The 16,860-nt window shown below is 36.4% G+C and overlaps 1 protein-coding gene across 11 annotated transcripts in view; it reads left to right on the top strand.

Moving 5' to 3' along the window:
• Positions 1–15,092, top strand: part of SNX7 (sorting nexin 7) — a 34,294-nt gene extending 19,202 nt beyond the window's left edge. For 3 of the 11 annotated variants that reach the window (XM_067300873.1, XM_013961319.2, XM_067300875.1), the window contains exons 8-9: positions 6,812–6,964; positions 14,683–15,092. In XM_067300873.1, the coding sequence (XP_067156974.1) occupies positions 6,812–6,964; positions 14,683–14,763 (234 nt within the window). In that variant the 3' untranslated portion in view covers positions 14,764–15,092. Of the gene's footprint in view, positions 1–6,811; positions 6,965–9,337; positions 9,779–10,399; positions 10,619–11,854; positions 12,116–14,631 lie in introns of those variants that run through there. The other 8 variants (XR_010884866.1, XR_010884867.1, XR_010884868.1 and 5 more) reach the window with 8 other exon arrangements.
• The last annotated feature ends 1,768 nt before the right edge of the window (positions 15,093–16,860 follow it).

The raw sequence follows: 16,860 nt of genomic DNA, 5'->3' as shown, positions 1-16,860 counted from the left end.
ACTGGGCATTAAAAGAAGGTGAGACTTGCTGCAGTGATCTTGTAACTGCTGCTCTGTTGGTTTAGGAAAGAGGAGGGAGGCAGAATGAGCAAAGCTGTTCATTACACATATTTAAAATAAAAAGTTCTCGATTCTGTTCTTCCAGTTTTCTGTCCTATCTAGTTGAACCCTGGAATTTTTTTTTTTAAGTTTTACTTACAATATGATACCTTCATTCTAGTGAGGTCAGACTGTAACTGTGATAGCCCATGGAGTCATCCTCAAAGCCGTCATCAGAGCTCAGTGAGTGGATGAGTTTGCATTGCCTCAGTAACTGACCTGACTGCTGGAGCAGCCAGCTGGGTCCTTGCCTCTGCCGAGTTGTGTGCAACCGCAGCCACATGAGCTCAAGACAGTTTTTTCCACACAACCCTGCTACGTCCCGTGCAACTTCTTAAAAATATAGTGGAGAATAGAGCGGGCATTTCTTAAATATTTGATTGTTTAACTCTACAGCCCAAATAATGTTCTTTTAGCCCAGTGTTAAAACGCAGAGAGGTTGCACCTGCAGTTGTGAAAGACAGGGTAGATACAGGCAAGATCTGCAAACCTGACATGTGGGGAGGGTCACTATGCCTGACCAGCACGGAGAAGGGAGGCTGCGGGAGTAATGAGGACTTTCACAGTTTCCCTGGCCCAGGGTTGCAGGGATGTTCAGAGGCATCACTGGAAGGAGTCAGAGAGATCTCAGGTCATGGGCTGCCAGGAAAACCACATCCACTCTTTGCAACCAGAAGTATGAGTTTGTAGGGAATGTTAAACAAAAATAGATACATTTTCTGTTTGAAATAAATTAACATTTTAGGTAACACTAATATCACTTTGTAAAAGTAAGCACAGACCAATTTCTAGCAAATTTTACTTAAATAATTATCTTTTCAGCCTATCTATAAGAGCAGTGTACGTACTGGTTAATTAATTGCTATGTGAGGTCTCACACTGGCTATATCATAGGTAAGATCTATTAGTTGCATTACACTTGGAAACAAAGTATATAGTTAAGAACTTATTTTGGCAGAAAGGAAGGTTCTAGGTCATCACTGAAGTTATTTGTACACAGCTAGTTATATGAACTTTTCAATGTTGCATCCCTTTTTATCAGTGCTTCCCATTTGTAGGTTGGCAGCCTGCTAAAAAACAGTTGAATTTGCACAGAGGGGTTCAATGATGAATTGCAATCTCATACAACTTTTATAGTATGTCTTATTGCTATCCATCTTCGGTAAAGGAACATTGCCTGATGGGACATGTTCTTTTAAGAATAGATTTTTGTAATAATCTGATGCAGTCCTCAAGCACAGTGCATCACTGTTTCCTCGAATTTATTTTCTTGAACTAATACAGGCAAAAAGGAATAATTTTCTTTCTTTCACTGTTTCTGTGTTTCCTAGTCCTAGTTGTGGTAAAAGCCTTTGAACAATATGTGATTACCCAGGTGTTCAGGTCTTTGATTTATCTTTTCAACCCCCCTATTTCTTACTCATTTCACAAAAAAATCCTGCTGATCTTGTATCTCTTTGTTTTCTCATGAGAGCACCAAAATAGATGTCTGCCAGTCTAATCTGATCATAGAATCCTGTGTTCTGTAACTGAGTGGAAGTTGTATTCTGAAGACTTTCTTCTTAATTAGAAGCTGAAAGCTTTTTTATCAATGAAAATGCTGGCCACTGATAATGGTGCACTGCCTATTTATGGAACCTGCAACCAAACTAAAATAATAGCAACAATTTATAATTAGCAGGAAGACTAACACAGCTTCATTCTTGAAAACTATTTTAAAAAATCAGTATTATGATTCTTGGAATAAATATAGGTAGATTTTCTAATGAATGTATGTTATTTTTTGAACAGTTTAATTTATTTGACAATAGGTAGGTGCAGCTTTACCAACTAATGATTATTATGGTAACTAAAAACCTTTCTCTGACATGGGTATTTATATATAGTTGGTCTAACCACTCTGTGATAAATGAAACTAATGCAGCATGTACTAAAAATTAAAATGCTTTTTATTGTAAATCTTTTTTCCGCCCAGCTTCTGTTTCATATCTAAAGCTTTAGGGATTTGTAGACTTATTTATCGCTACAGCAAGCAGCACTTTTGAGGAGTTATAGATATGTTTTTCTGGGATTTTATATTCATTTTTCTTTGAAGGAACAAGACTTGAACTTGTTCCATTCATATCAACTACTGGTTTTTCTTTACTTCTCTGATAGTCTATGGAGAATTGATTTCAAAATGATGTCACTCATAGATAGGATTGCAAACATACCAAATTAAAACATTATATAAAACATTACATCAAATCAAAACATTAAATTCATTAATGATGTATGCATAATAATGATTCTTATAATTAAGATGCAGTTTTGTAATTTCTAGTAAAGATTTATCCAAATTTAGATTGACTTATTTTCCTTGAAGAGTAAGAAAGAGATAAGTCTGGAATTGGAGATTTACTGCAGGTTAGTGTAAGTAAGTGGAGCAGAGGTACTTCTTACGCATAATATTTATAACACTCTGTTCGGGTAACCTTTGACTGTTTTTTAACTATGTTTTTTACTGTGTTTTGATGTTTATTATGTGTTGAAATATTTTGCTGAGGTTTCTAACCAGACTGATTCCAGAATAAAAGGAGGTCTTAAAAAACAAAAAGCCTGAAAACGCAGGTCCTGTTATTGGAATTTGTATCAAACACTGAGTTTGAACTCTCTTTGCACATTTTTAATTCTAAGCAGATCTCATGTAGCATCTAATCATCTCAGCATAGATGTCAGATTGAACTTGTCAATGCAATCTAATAGCCAAAAATTCTGCTGACAATGAGTGGCATGAACTCTAATCTTATTTGAAGAACATTTCCACCATAGATAAGGGATCTCAGACTGTGATTAGAGCTGATAAAAGGCTGTAAGATCTTTAGTATAGGTCACAGCAAACATTAAGTGATTTAACAAACAGGAAGTTATACAGCAGGAGAATACAAGACATTCCCAAGGTCAGTGCAGCTGGAATAGACTGGAATCACAACTTAAACCTCATGAGATATCAAGTTCTCTGGCTGAGAAAAGCAGTTTTCTTGAGCTGTGTTTCTCCCTCTTGGTATCTAGAACAGATGTTTGTGGTGATTTTAAAAAGCCCCAAATCTGCCTCCCTCTCCAGATTTTAGACCTTAAAGGCGGCAGTTATTTAGGGTATGGAAGGTTTGAAGAATGTGATTCTGGATGCAGGCTCTGCAAGCAGTATTTGGGAGGGCTTTAGTGTCCTCCTGCTTATCTAGACCTTTGTTTCCTCTGGAGTTCTAGCTGTAGAGATGTTGGAATTTGTGGCTGCATTGCTCATCACTGCAGCGATGCTCTGTTCTGAAGGAATAAACAGTAATGCTAATGCAACCCTCAGTGGTTTTGGGTTTTTAACAATTTTCATACTGCTAACTAGTGCTAACAGTAATTCTGACAAAAGGTTGGTATAATGTACTCTGACAGAACCAGATAAACATTAAATGCTAACTTAAGAATTCCAGTATCCAGACTTGGAACTGAATAATGAAGAGATGAAGGGCTGAAACTGTCACATTCTGAATATATCTTACATTTTAACACCAGACTGAAAAGAGTGAGTATCACCAAACTGCAGGATTAATTCATGTACAAGATAGAAATTCATGCTATTTTGCTAAATAAAATACTGTAAACCACTTGTTGCTTACTGGGTAATTTGGCTTACGGGGTAGGTCTCACTGTTCACCTTTGGATAGCATTCTACCCTAGCAGTGTCTAGCTCATGCAATCCTGTCCAGTGGTATGATGTCTGTTTAGTATTCTGCTGTCCTGCTGTGGTGATCACTGATGTAAGATTTAAGATATCAGACTACCTACCTCAGTGAAATCAAACACAGAAAATGGATTCAGAATCAAATTTAATCTGCAGGATAGGTTATCACAATTTATGCTGGAAATCAGGAATACACTAGGTAGATATTTTAGTTTAGAGACCAAGCCTTTCTTCATTGGTTTCTGCTATCATGGCAGCTGAAGAGGATAGTATTTATGTTTCTTTTCAGGTGTGAAAAAGCAGATCTTAAACGTCTGTATTTGAGATGATAAATTGTAGCATAATGCTGTCTTCAGACCTCAGGTCCCAGTCCTTGCCTTGACTGAACAAGCAGTTTCCTTTAGACTTTAGAGGATGATGTTTAAACTGCATAAGCCAGACAGACTTGTAGAACATAGTCTGCCTCTCCAGACCACATTGTGACAATACAGCGGAAGAAATTTGTAGTTCCTAGAAACGAAGCAAGGCAAAACCAAATTGTAAGATAAATCCCTTAAGATATCCAGAATGCGATAACGGAGTGCTGCTGCAGCCAGGATTTCTAAGTCAGAGAAGTTCTTTAAGCTTTTAGCCTAGCTCATTCTAATATAAGGACTTTTTCTTGCAAAATCAGAAAATGGATTCAACTGTCTTTCCTAATCTAAAACATCTAAAAATATGCAGTATTTTCAGTATTCTGTGTGCATTCATTTTTAGTGTTTGAAGGAAAGGCAATTAATTTACTTGGGACATGCCCAAGATAGCTAATCCTGTTGCCTTTTATTTCTTTAAATGTAATTTCCCCATTTTTAAACTTTAAAATAACCTTTCATATTGAATACAGTGCTGGTTGTTGATGAAATTGCCCTTGTCCATAGTTTGATTACAGGTCTGGCTATATAATTGAACTTGGGCTTTCCAATAAAGTAGAAATAATATTTTTGCATTTGGTTCTTGATTAATATCCAGTATTTCAGGAATGTAAAAATCTGGGAAGGAAAATCAGCATAGAAATCAAGTCTAACTAAAAAAGTTCATTCCATCGCTGTATCTTGGAATGTGGAAAAACCTCCATTCAGATGAAAATTCTTTCCATTTCACTAGCTAAAGAGTTTTTGGCCACTTTTAGAGCCAAGGGATTATCCCACTTGAGTCAGGATTCATTCTTTCTATTTGTTCTTGGAAGAGTCATTTTCAGCAAGAAAAGTACCCACTGTTTTGGTGTTCCCCCCTTTGTAGGTGGACATATCTTGATGGATCCCAAATGGTGGAGTCCCAAAATCTTGTACTTTTCGAGTGATGCTGGTGACCATTGGTACAGGCCTTGTTTTTATGGCTTTGCCTCACATAAATTTTACAAGGGCTGAAGCAAGAAGAGGGGCCATTAGTGCACTGGTGGATAAAGTCTATTGGCAACAATAGACTGTGCTACATTGTTGTAGCCCAAAGAATCAGTGACATTTTATGCTGAGATTATATGGGATGTGAACAGGATTTCTGCAAAGCCATACATAGTGGAAATGTGTACAAGAGTGGATTGTTTGGTTAAACCATATGTGTCTCTGCTTGGGTACAGGGTCATGCAAGAAATGTTCATGCGCTGTCTGCCTCCATTGATACCTGGGTGAATGTTAAGAGGGTGGGCTCCAGTTCTGTAACCATCCCAGGCAGTGCTGCTTCGTTCGTTCCTGATGTCTGCAGCACTTGCAGCTGTTGCGTTGGAAACTCTCCTCCCTGCCTGGTTCAGGCTAGAGGCTACATGCCTTGACTTTCCACATTCTGCTCTCAGTATTGGTATTTCTGCATTCTGTGAATAGCCTAAGAGTTCCTTGAAAAACCTGTAAAAAATTTGGAAGTTCATACCAATGAAGGCACCACATCTGCAGAGATCATGAGGAGCTATCTAACTTTACAGGAGTGTTGTATGAGGAAAAAAACAATTTGCCTGAGAGCAAAATCCACGTAAGAGGAGAGTGTAATGGGACCTGAGTTGCAATGGAAATAATCTGAGCAGATAAACTTTTTGTCCTTGATGGTCTATATTGGTGGTATTTCTGCCTGGCTTCCATAGCGAAGGCTGGTCACAGATAGTTACAGGGCAGTCCCAGAACATTAACTGGCACCATAGCTGCAGGTTTGCCTCGTTTTGTGATTGCCTGCTAGCCAGAACTGACATAGCTGATTAGTAAATGACAATAGGTACAAAATTATTGGGAGGACTAGAAGACTCATCAAAGAGAGGCCTTCTATCCACTTAATGTTTCCTTTCCCATTAACTCAGAAGTCACTTTGGGCACGTACAGTAATAAGATGAAAGTAATGTCTGCAGTGTAGCCCAGGAGGTTTTTGAACCTGGATCCCTGTGAAAGAGTTCCTTTTCTGCAGAAGTCCTTTGTTTTAATTTCTTTCTTTACTGCTGTATTTCTGTCTCTCTCACATGGTCACATGGCGGTTAGTTCCACAATAAAAGATTACAAGGCGATAGGCAGGAAATCATACAGCTTATGTTTATGATTTCTTTTGTCTTCCTCCCATTCTGATTTCTCTTGAGATTATCAAGGTTCTGTCAGAGTTTTTTTCAGCTTTTCTGGATGAATTCCAAAATGTGTAGTTGATTCTGCTTCAGTATAGCCTTCTGTACTTTCCTTTTTAGGTGAAGTCACTGTCAAGTACTTGTGAAGAGGTGCCAGCATCCATAACTTCTCAGTCAACAGGAATATCTTCAGCAACAGTTAATTCTGCTCTGGAATTTGTGCTATTAATATTCCAGAAATTGTACTGAGCTACTCAGTAGGAATAAAATTCAAAATTTATCCCCAGAGAATGATCTTCTGTGCTAAGTTTAATGTCAACCTTTGTTCTGCAGTTCTGTTCATCTTGCACAACAATCACTTGGTGTCAATCACTTTTGAAATGGTGACTTTACTAATTTTTGTAATGCTTGCGATTCATCTTTAGATCACAGAAGAAATTGGGAAACTTGAAGACAAAGTAGAATGTGCCAATAATGCTCTGAAGGCTGATTGGGACAGATGGAAGCAAAACATGCAGTATGATATGAGATCAGCATTCACAAATGTGGCTGAGAATAATCTCCGTTATTATGAAGAGGTAAAACACACTCTTATCAATGTTATTATTTCACTGATTATTTCAGTGGAGAAGTCAATGGATTGTATATAAAGAGAAACTTCTGCATTTTAGTTCAAACCTATGTTAACTTCAGGATCAGTTTTTGTGGAAAGAGGGAGTCAATTATCCTTAGTTTGATGTGTTTTAAACAAAATCTATTTTATTTGAGCCCCAGTTGTTGATCCTGAATTCATTATCGACAGAGGGCAGTGTTGTTTTACTAGGCACAGGAATCTGGAACATATTTTTTGGTTCAATGATGTCAGCTGCTATATTTCAGTTTGGAAACCTTTTGCTGTAACTGCACAAAGAAGCCCTCTGGAAAGCTCAAACTTGCATAAATGATTTTGCATGAGGAAAAAAATTAAATATGATTCCTTTTCAAAGAGCATATTCAGAAAATTCTCAGTGTTGTTATTTCTCTGCTAAGGAATTGTCTTTCATGAAATAATCAGATTACTAGGATAAAACTGTAACAATATAATTTTGAGGAGTCTATGTGAAAAGCTTATTGCACATTTTTTAAAAATATACAAATGCTGCAAGTATATACAATTAATAAATTGAATCTTTTTATAATTGAAACTTCCTACTTTGGAAAAAAAGAAAAATGGTTAAAATTAAATTTTATTTTCAACTCAAATACCATGTCTAATATTTTTGGTAAGAATTCCCTTTTACAAGAATGTATACTTAGAACCTTGAAAGCATATAACAAAATATGTTAAGCATTTTGTGAAGTTTCTTCATGGGGAATATTGTTCCTTGGAGGGCATATTTTGAAAATAACCCAGATGTCTTGAATTTTTTTAAGGAACTTCTCTTTAAGAACTTCTCTTTATAGTGGAAAAAAACAGGAGTACAATAAGCCTTCTATTAATCATAGAACAGTATTTTTCACATATATATGTTATTTCAATCTGTAACTTCCAGTCCTGTATTCTGAACATTTGTGGCTTGCCCGTTAGCTGATGACAGTGTCCTGATTTTACAAATCATTTTCTTAGAACATAACTGAAAAGACAGAGCTCTTGATCATCAAGTCTAATTAATTAACATACAGTCTGTGAGATGCATGGACATTGACAATCTGTTGTTAGATGTAAAGATGAAAATATTTTCTGAAATCAGGCAGCAAACTTTTGGCATCCTCTCACATCTTCTTCAGTTATTGATGATTTCTAACTTCTACATCAGGAATAGGCATGTTAAATCAATATTGGAATATATTGGAATATTTTTTTCATGAATGATTAATTAAATTAAAGCACAAAATCCTTCGATTCTCTTTCCCGTCTAGAAATGCTTTTTGTTCAATTAGAATTTTAATCCAGAACACCAAAGCTCATGATAAACAAGAAATTACGATCATAAGTCACAAACTGCAAAAAATGATTCAATTACTGCTGTAACCACAAATGGTTCTTCTTAAATAGTCACTGAAATATTGGACAAATTGATCTATACTAAGCCATTATTCTTTGATGATGTTTTTCTTGAATATTGACATCTGAAAAAAATGTTTTTGCTGTCATATCTTGATAGATCTAGATTTTGGAAAAATACCTTATCTTACTGGATTTTTTTGAGACCTGCAGTTAAAGCTGATGGTTAATTATTGGAGGAGTGATTGCTGACAGGGGCCCTTATATTACAAACTAGAGGTGTTATGCTTCTGAAAACAGCAGAAAAAGAAGCACTGCCCAACCGCTTTAGCTGTTTGGAAGTAAAAATTCAGGAAGAGAATCTCAGTAACCGGAGAATCAGAACACCATTTTTTACTTTTAGTAGAAAACAAAATCCTACTTTATTTTTAAAGAAAGTAGTTTGAATTTCACTCTTTTTTACTGATGCAAAAGCACAGTGCCTATTGCGCTACTTCATTTACAGTGTTTTTCACCTGCTTAGTCATTACTGCATCATTACCTTTCTCTCACATGTCCGAAGTTAAATTACTCTTTCATGCTTTTGATGCACCATTTGATGCTTACAAGCCTACTCTTGCTTTAACATCCTTCATTTTATTTCCTGCATTTTTTTCCCTACTAACCCATTCACACAAGGAGACCTGGATTTCAAAGCACGTTCTGTCCATGCTCCCGGGCACCACGGATGCCATTGATATGGTTCAATTGACGAGCTCTTCTGTCTGTCTGTCTGTCTCTGAAGAGTCATCTCCTGCTTTCTGACTCAGTCACTAGACCTGCTTATCCTTCTTTCCACAGCTTTTTTTCCCCCAGTTAAACTCCTGTTCATGTCTCTTCACCTGCGGTGTCTCCTTCCCTTCTCTATGATAGTGCTTCTCTGTGTTCCTCATTATTGCCCAGTCTTGCTGACTTCTTCATTTCCCAGGCACACAACCTAACCAGGAACCATTCCTGCTAATGGCCATGCTCTGCATCCCCTAAACTTCTGAGAACTATAGAGCAATGGGAGACAGACATGTTTTCTGGTGGCTTTTGCATTAGAGAATCCAGTCCTTCAAAATCGTACAGTTTGTATAAAATGAAAGCTGAGCTGATCAAGTACAACAAAGCAGTGTGTCAAGGTACACTAGAATTTCTAAAATGTTATTTCTTCTTTGTTAAAATACGAGGAAAGAGTATGACCTTATACTTGTTCAGATTTTTCCTTAATTTAGTTGCCTAAGGATTCTGCTGTCAACTTGTCAAGCATCGCTTAGCTAGCATAAAAGAGTGTGTCTCCCCTAAGCTGAACTAATGTTCACGTTATATCAAGTGCTACTTTAAAGCATTACTTGGAATTACATTTCTCTGCATGCAGTAACTCAAAGTAAGTAGAGATATTTCAGTGGCTTTCCAGTTTATTGACTGTTTATAGTTAATGTAATTGAACAAGAGATATTTCTTTGTTTCTACAGCTGTGGAATCACCAATCTCCTTGTGTCTCTCAATGTTCCTGTAACGGAGACACTAAGTAATGCTCAGTATTGTAAATTTACAGGGTGCTCCTATACAGACCCATGAGAGTGAAATCTTTCCTGTGATAATGTGCAAGCTATGTAATAAAACATTTAAATATGATGTCATTTAGTAGCCAAGTATTACCATGACTGACCAATCACTTGCTGTTGCTATAGTAGATCTCAAGAGTCCATAAAGTCTACATTTCAGAAGAGCTGAATACATGCTTAAGTCTCTCTATATTCCATAAAGGCTTAAAGCCAATAATTTATTATATCACTAAAGATTGTAAGTGCATTGCTAAAATAGGGAGGATTTTCTTAAATAATGTGAAAAGATTTTAATTAAAAAAAAATCAGAACTTTACTCCTGTTTCCAAAGTATGTTAAATAACATCCATTTGTTTGCCTTATTCACAGACAAAAGTTCTTGAATGAAGTACGTGTTAACGCCATACTGATTATTTTATTCCTTTTTCCCTGTGCCTTAGGTGTGATACTGTTGTCTGAAGTAGCACACCTCTTAGTTCAGAACGGATGATATCTTCTAAACAGCTGAAATCACAAACTGTCCACAGGGTGGAGTTTACAGCTGAGAAAGAGTTGATTATGGCCAGAAGTATTTTCATTAAGTTAGATATAGATATTCTGCAGAGGCCTAAAGATACATCATTAATAAAAATAAAACAAGATACAAAGTCATTATTCAACATTGTTGTTGTTGTTGTTGTTGTTATTATTATTATTATATAGCTAGCATGCCTGCCTGCTACATGGTACAAGTTAGCAAAAGCAATCCAGAAAGGTTGAACTGTGGCTTCAAAGACCTGTAGTGATTAAACATTTACTAAATTTTTCCTTTTATTTTTCTCTTATGCTTACTACAGTCTGTAGGATATTTAAAACATTAAAGAAAAAGAAACACATTCATTTTCCCAGCAGATGAAAGAGCCTTGTTAACCCATTCTATTCATAAAAAAAAAAAAAGCCTGAATAAAGGGCTAGATTTTGCAGCATGATCTAAAGAAAAATTATACGTTGTAAATCCAGAGACAGCAAATATACCAGAGTTTGGTTTCCCACTGCTCATGAGGCACTCCAGTAAATGCAGGAAGAATTTTTTTCTAATGTTGAATGACAAGGAATATTTAACTAGATTTGGCATTGAAAGAAAATATTTTTTCTTCTGCATGAATGAGCCTTTGTTTTAAAGTGTAGCCTCTAATTTTATTTTTCTCATGTCAAACTAATCCTGTTAAACCTTTGCAGCTTAGTCAGATGCAAAGCTAAGTTATCTTTGATAGCGTAGTGAGGTTCTTATTGGTGTTGACACTGCTTACTCTTTTCAGAAAATGTAAATGATTTCCTGATTTTTTTTCAGGAAATAAGTTTTTGTTTCAAAGATGATTTGGTTTATTTCTGGAACTTACATTGTTGTACAGGCTTAAATTGATCCAAAAAATCATTCATTAGGTCAAAAAGATACTCCTTCCCCATTACTGTAACTTCTCTCTAACTCCCAAATCCTTATGTACCTCTCTATCTAGCATAAGCTGTAGAAAAATAATTGAGATTTGTTGTTTGCCCTAGAGGCCTCTGTAGTGATGCATTTAACTAGTCATTTGGTTGCATAGCAAAGTTAGCTGCTCATGCATGTTGATCACATCCTACCTTCGCAATGCCTTGGAATTTAGCTAACAAACTTCATGCAATTTTCGAAAGTTCCCATGTGACTGAACCAGTCTGTCTCTGTGAATGTGGTTTCAAAGCCAGGATCCATCTTTAAACCCTCAAGCATTTCAATCACAGAAATTTTTTTAAATACATTTTAAGATGACTTTTTTATAGTGGGAATCAGTTTTTTTCTATTTCTTTGCACTCTATTTTTTGTTTCCTTGCACCCACAAACTACAAAACTGTTTTGTTTCTCTCTCTCACATGCACAGAAGACTTCATCTTCAGATTTTACTCTAGGAAATATCACCATAAACTGTGTTTTTAAGAAAAGGTATCAACCATGGAAAACAGGGGACTGGAATAGAAACAAACATGGCATGTGACACACTGTTTCTGTTATCATCCCTACTGCGCATTCTATTTTTATATCTCCTTTTTAGTTAGATATGCAGTTGTACTATGTGAAAACCTCTTCACTGTTATTTCAAAAAATGATGTTGCAACCTGCAGCAGTAATCAGACTATTTTAGGTAAAGTAGCCTTATTTAAGTTCTTGCTATTTCATTTTGTGTATTTACATTTTTTAATGTCTTATACAAGACCTTTACAAGTAACTAGATTATGAACTTTAACTACTATGCGTGCACATTTAATTTCCTGGACTTGGGTTGTTTTTTTTTTCCTGTCCATCTCCTTTGTTCAAGCTGGCTGCTCCTCTATTTAGATTTCCTTTTTCACCTGCCCAGAAAAACTACGTAAAATCATTCTGTAATAATGGTAAAGTATACATCACTAAAAAAGTGTTGTTTATGCAGTTCATGCTGCACAATATAAAAAGCTAGAGCCTAAGGCACAGACACCTAGTTTTGTATTGGTATGGTTAATTATAAAACTTGTCAACTGTAGCAGCGCTGTGATATCTGACAGCGAAATAAGCCATCATAGCTCTTACATTTTGGAAAGCATGTTTTGCTTATAGAAATTAGAATAAATTAAAAATTGAATAACTTGTGTAACTGAAAAAAACTCTCTTTGTCTGGAAAGACTTCAGGAGATTGTATCTAACCAGATAAGCAATATATTGTGAATTCATTTTAAAATGCACATTTTGGCTTAGTGCTGCAGTGATAACACAGAGCCATTCTTATATTCCAGCCAGTGCTTATATATATTTTAATTCACATTACTGAAATTAGAGGATGAAAAACATGGAGTTACATGGGATAAATTAAACTGTGGTTCATAAAAAACATCATTCAATGCCAACAAAAGACTGTTTAAGAAACAGTGATCGTTTCTTGTCCAACACCTAGAAAAAGTCCAGGAAAGCAGATGTGCCTTGCAGCTTTCCAGGACAGCAATCCAGTTTGGGCTCTAGCAAACAGAAATCTCAGAGTTGAGAGCCACAGTGAAAACACATTGCTAGCAGCCACCTCAAAGACATTTTAAAACCAAGATGCCACCCTCCAGCTCAAGCATCTTAGACTCAGCTGCCACACTGTCACATGAGGTGGGGGAGAGTCTCTCTAATGACCAAACCTTAAAGGCTCTAAACAAGGTCAGAAAGACCTTTTAAGCCAGAAATCAGTTTGCAACATGCTGTCCTGTTTTGTTACACTAATTTTATGGTCATCCTTGGTTCTGCATCCTTCTGTCATCATGGATTTCCCCAGCCCTTGTCAAACTGTGTATTTCCTTTGTTATGTTCTTTGAGCTTCTACATAAACATTATTTGTGACCATCAGATCCTCCCACTTGTCTGTTTTCATGTAAATATGCAATAATACCAGGACCTAAACTCTTTAATATAAAATTAAATCCACATTGGCAGAGTTTTGATGGCATTCACTAGAAGTGTGTCTAACAAGACAGTTAGGTGGCTGTAAGTTCAAGCAGCATGAATGCTAGGATATTTTTCGTGTCTCCTAAGCAATGACAGATGGATCCTATATATTTCATTTTACCTGGGCATAGCAAATTACTGTAGCTTGGATAGCTTATGGTGAAAGTTTTCGCTTGGAAAATGATGCCATGTTCAGGACTACTGAATTGATTCAAAATTTGAATAAATGGAGTATGCTGTCCAGGGTTTAATGTCAGAAAAGATATTTCCTGGGAATTTTCAAAAGACTTATTTATTATGAATATTTCAGATTCTACATGAAAAGACTGTGTACAGTAAGTAGTAAATAAGCTATATTGTCAATAGCAATAGGTATGAGAGTTTATTGTAACATTCCCATTCCAAGTTTTTTTTTCAATATCATCAACAATAATAAAATTATTGCAAGAGTTTGGCTGCAGTTTTAATGACAGACTTTAAAAAGTGGAAACGTGGTACTAGGGGTAACAAGCAGCAGCACACCCACCAGTTACCCGTGATAGGCTCGTCATGACTCTCAACACTAATCTATGATTTATAATGGTTTGCAAAGCTGCTGGCACTCATTTAAGCCAAAATGAACCAAAGTCATTTGGGGATTTTTTAATTTTACTGTCTGCAGTGCTGGTGCTTCAAATCAAAAAATAGTTTGTACAATTACAAATATACTTTTCCATGAGGAGAGGAACACATTTGTCCTGAGGATGCCATTTTCACCCTCCCTTTCTGATCCCATTTCTTTCTCATTACTCAGGGGAAAAAAGAATTGTGTGTGTGTTTAGAAACAAACTGTTCTAATTTAACTGGAAAGAATATTGGGTATACAATAGGAATCCACAGAGATTACAAAGTAGCGGTTTCTGACAGCATGCCTTCTATTTGGAAGAGATCTTTGCCTGTAACTAAAGGGAGAGATTAAAGAAGAGCATAATTAATGTTAGCATCTTCCATGCTAACACGTACAATTATGATGCTCACACTGTGCGCTTGTCATTATGTAAAAGTGACCTTTACAGCTCACTCAGCATGTTGGCTAACATTTTGCATATCACTGAGCTGCCTAGGAAACCGTATTTAGCTCTTACCATAGTCCCACAAAAGCAGCTTGTGACAATGCATATGTATTCTGCTAATTTTTTTCTTCTCTTTCTCCTTGGGTACCAGTTTTACAGAAATCCATCTGCTATATTCATATGTATCTGGTTCTTTTTTAAGTGCCTTGCTACATGGGAGTCCTTCCTAACATCTCAAACAGCGGCTCTTCATGTGGAAGAAGATTCTGAAGATAGGCCTTGAGTAATCTCTCTGACTGATCTACCTTTGCCCTGCAGTTTATCCCAACCAAAGAAGTGCTCTTTATATGAGATCAGATACATTATTAAATATAACTGTTAAAAATCAGTGACACGCAGAAAACCAGCTTATTGAAAACTCAGGTATTCTAGTGTCCTGAAATACTTCTTGAATCATGCTATATATTGCTTTATATTGCTCAGTTGTGACTTTACATATTTTTATGCAAGTGTTTGCATACAAATGTTTTCATAAATATTGCATAATTTGGATATAAAATATTTTAAATATGTAAAAAAAGCTCAATTTTAATAAAAAGTTTAATAAGAAAACTCTGTCTTCATTCTACTTCCTAGTCTTTAAGAAATATTTTGTTATTTTAGTTTGCTTGTTATATTTCCATGTTGAATAAAACCTGTATTTGTAAAAAAACCTGTATTTGTAAAACTATATAGCATAGTCTTCAAGGAGCTCTTTGAGGATTAGTTTAATAGATCATGCTAGTCTCTCAGTGACAAAGTGGTATGGAAAGATGTTGAACCTGTTCTGTGAAGATAAGACCCTGTTAAAGCACTGTTAATTCAATTTCCTGAGCAGTGAACTAGATGGTGGTCAAAAATTGTACAATTTATTTATTATCTGTTTGCAGTATTTGCCTGTCTACAAAAAATCTTTTATCTGGCCTTTTGCTTAAGGACAAAGAGAAAATACCAGAAAACTGACAGTTTGTGAAACAAACTGTTTCTGCAATAATGTACTGCTAGTTGCAACACTGATCCTGCCAGCACCAGAACTTCCCTTTGGAGCTAGCAAGATTGAGGCTGATGACCTGTTACTCCCATAGCTGACCTTCCTATTATCCTTAACTTCTTTCCTCTGGATAGCTGGTGTGGAAGAGAAAGGAAAAAAAGAAAGGAATAAAGAGTGTTGCATGAAAATGGTTAGCCAACTCATTCATGCAATATGCTTTAAAGTGTTCCAGTCAGTGAATTATTGTACCAAGAGGGGGCTCTGTCTGCACCTCTAATGCCGGTAGTTGTTCTCCCTGGTAATTATGGTCTGAGCAAGCCTAACTGAATTTGAAACGGTGAGATGCAGGAATCAGAGGGGGACAATCAGATTAACTGTGGCTCTGGCCTTCCATAACAGGGGGTCTTTAGCTTTCCCCTTTTACTGGTGATAATTTGTGAGCCTACTGTTGTCTCTCTCAAACAGGTTACAGGGGGGATATTAAGCACTCAGCTGCACTTGGGTGCCTACAGACCTGGCCAAGCTAGACTTTAGGCTGACAAGACTTCTTAGTGGCTCTGATGTTAAGAAATTTAGATTGCAAATGAAACTGTAAATCCAAGCATGGCATTTTCAGCAACGTAAGACAGACTGCTGTCATGCTGCTGCCATGAAGCATTAATGAAAGCTCAGCTGAACTTTTCTGAACTATAAAATTAAGATGCTTCTGAAATACTACAGGAAGCAGGCAACTCTTCCAGCCTGGAAAACGTAAAAGAACTTGCTATTCTTACAAAAGAACAGAGCCCAGCCACTGTCAGGAGAGGCCCAGGCTGGACCAGGCTCAAGGTCTCTGCAGCGCAGTGTCCTCTCCAGCCAGGCCAGCAGTAGGTGCTCTGAGAAGGTGTGGAAGAACAGGGTGGTTGTACTGTGCTCTTTTCCCACTATATCTTTTGCCCTCAGAAATCTCTTACGCCAGAGCTTCTATCAACGTGCTTAACAGGCCTTAAATGACTTTTTTGGTCTGTGAATTTTTTGTGTGTGTGAATCCATCTAAACTTTTAGGATTTACTGTACTGAATATAAGTGAATTCCACAATTAAATTTGCAGGAAAAAGCAATTCCTTTTGTGATTTTTAAGACAGCTACCCAGTAATTTCAGGTAAGGCCCTCCACATCTTAAACAGTGAAAAGAGCTGAACAATTGTTTCCCATTTGTCTTCTCTGTGCTACTCAAGAATTTACAATACTCTAGCACATTTTCCAAGCGCTGTGTTTTCTAAGAAGAAAAAAAGCCATAGCCTAATATTTTCATGTACAAAAGTCATTTCACAGCTGTGCTCATCATTGTTGCTCTTCTCTGTATTTTTA

The sequence above is a fragment of the Apteryx mantelli genome, chromosome 8, assembly GCF_036417845.1.
Source record: "Apteryx mantelli isolate bAptMan1 chromosome 8, bAptMan1.hap1, whole genome shotgun sequence".
NCBI lineage: Eukaryota > Metazoa > Chordata > Aves > Apterygiformes > Apterygidae > Apteryx > Apteryx mantelli.
The sequence above is the reverse complement of the archived record's forward strand: the minus strand, read 5'-3'. Positions and strand labels throughout refer to the sequence as shown.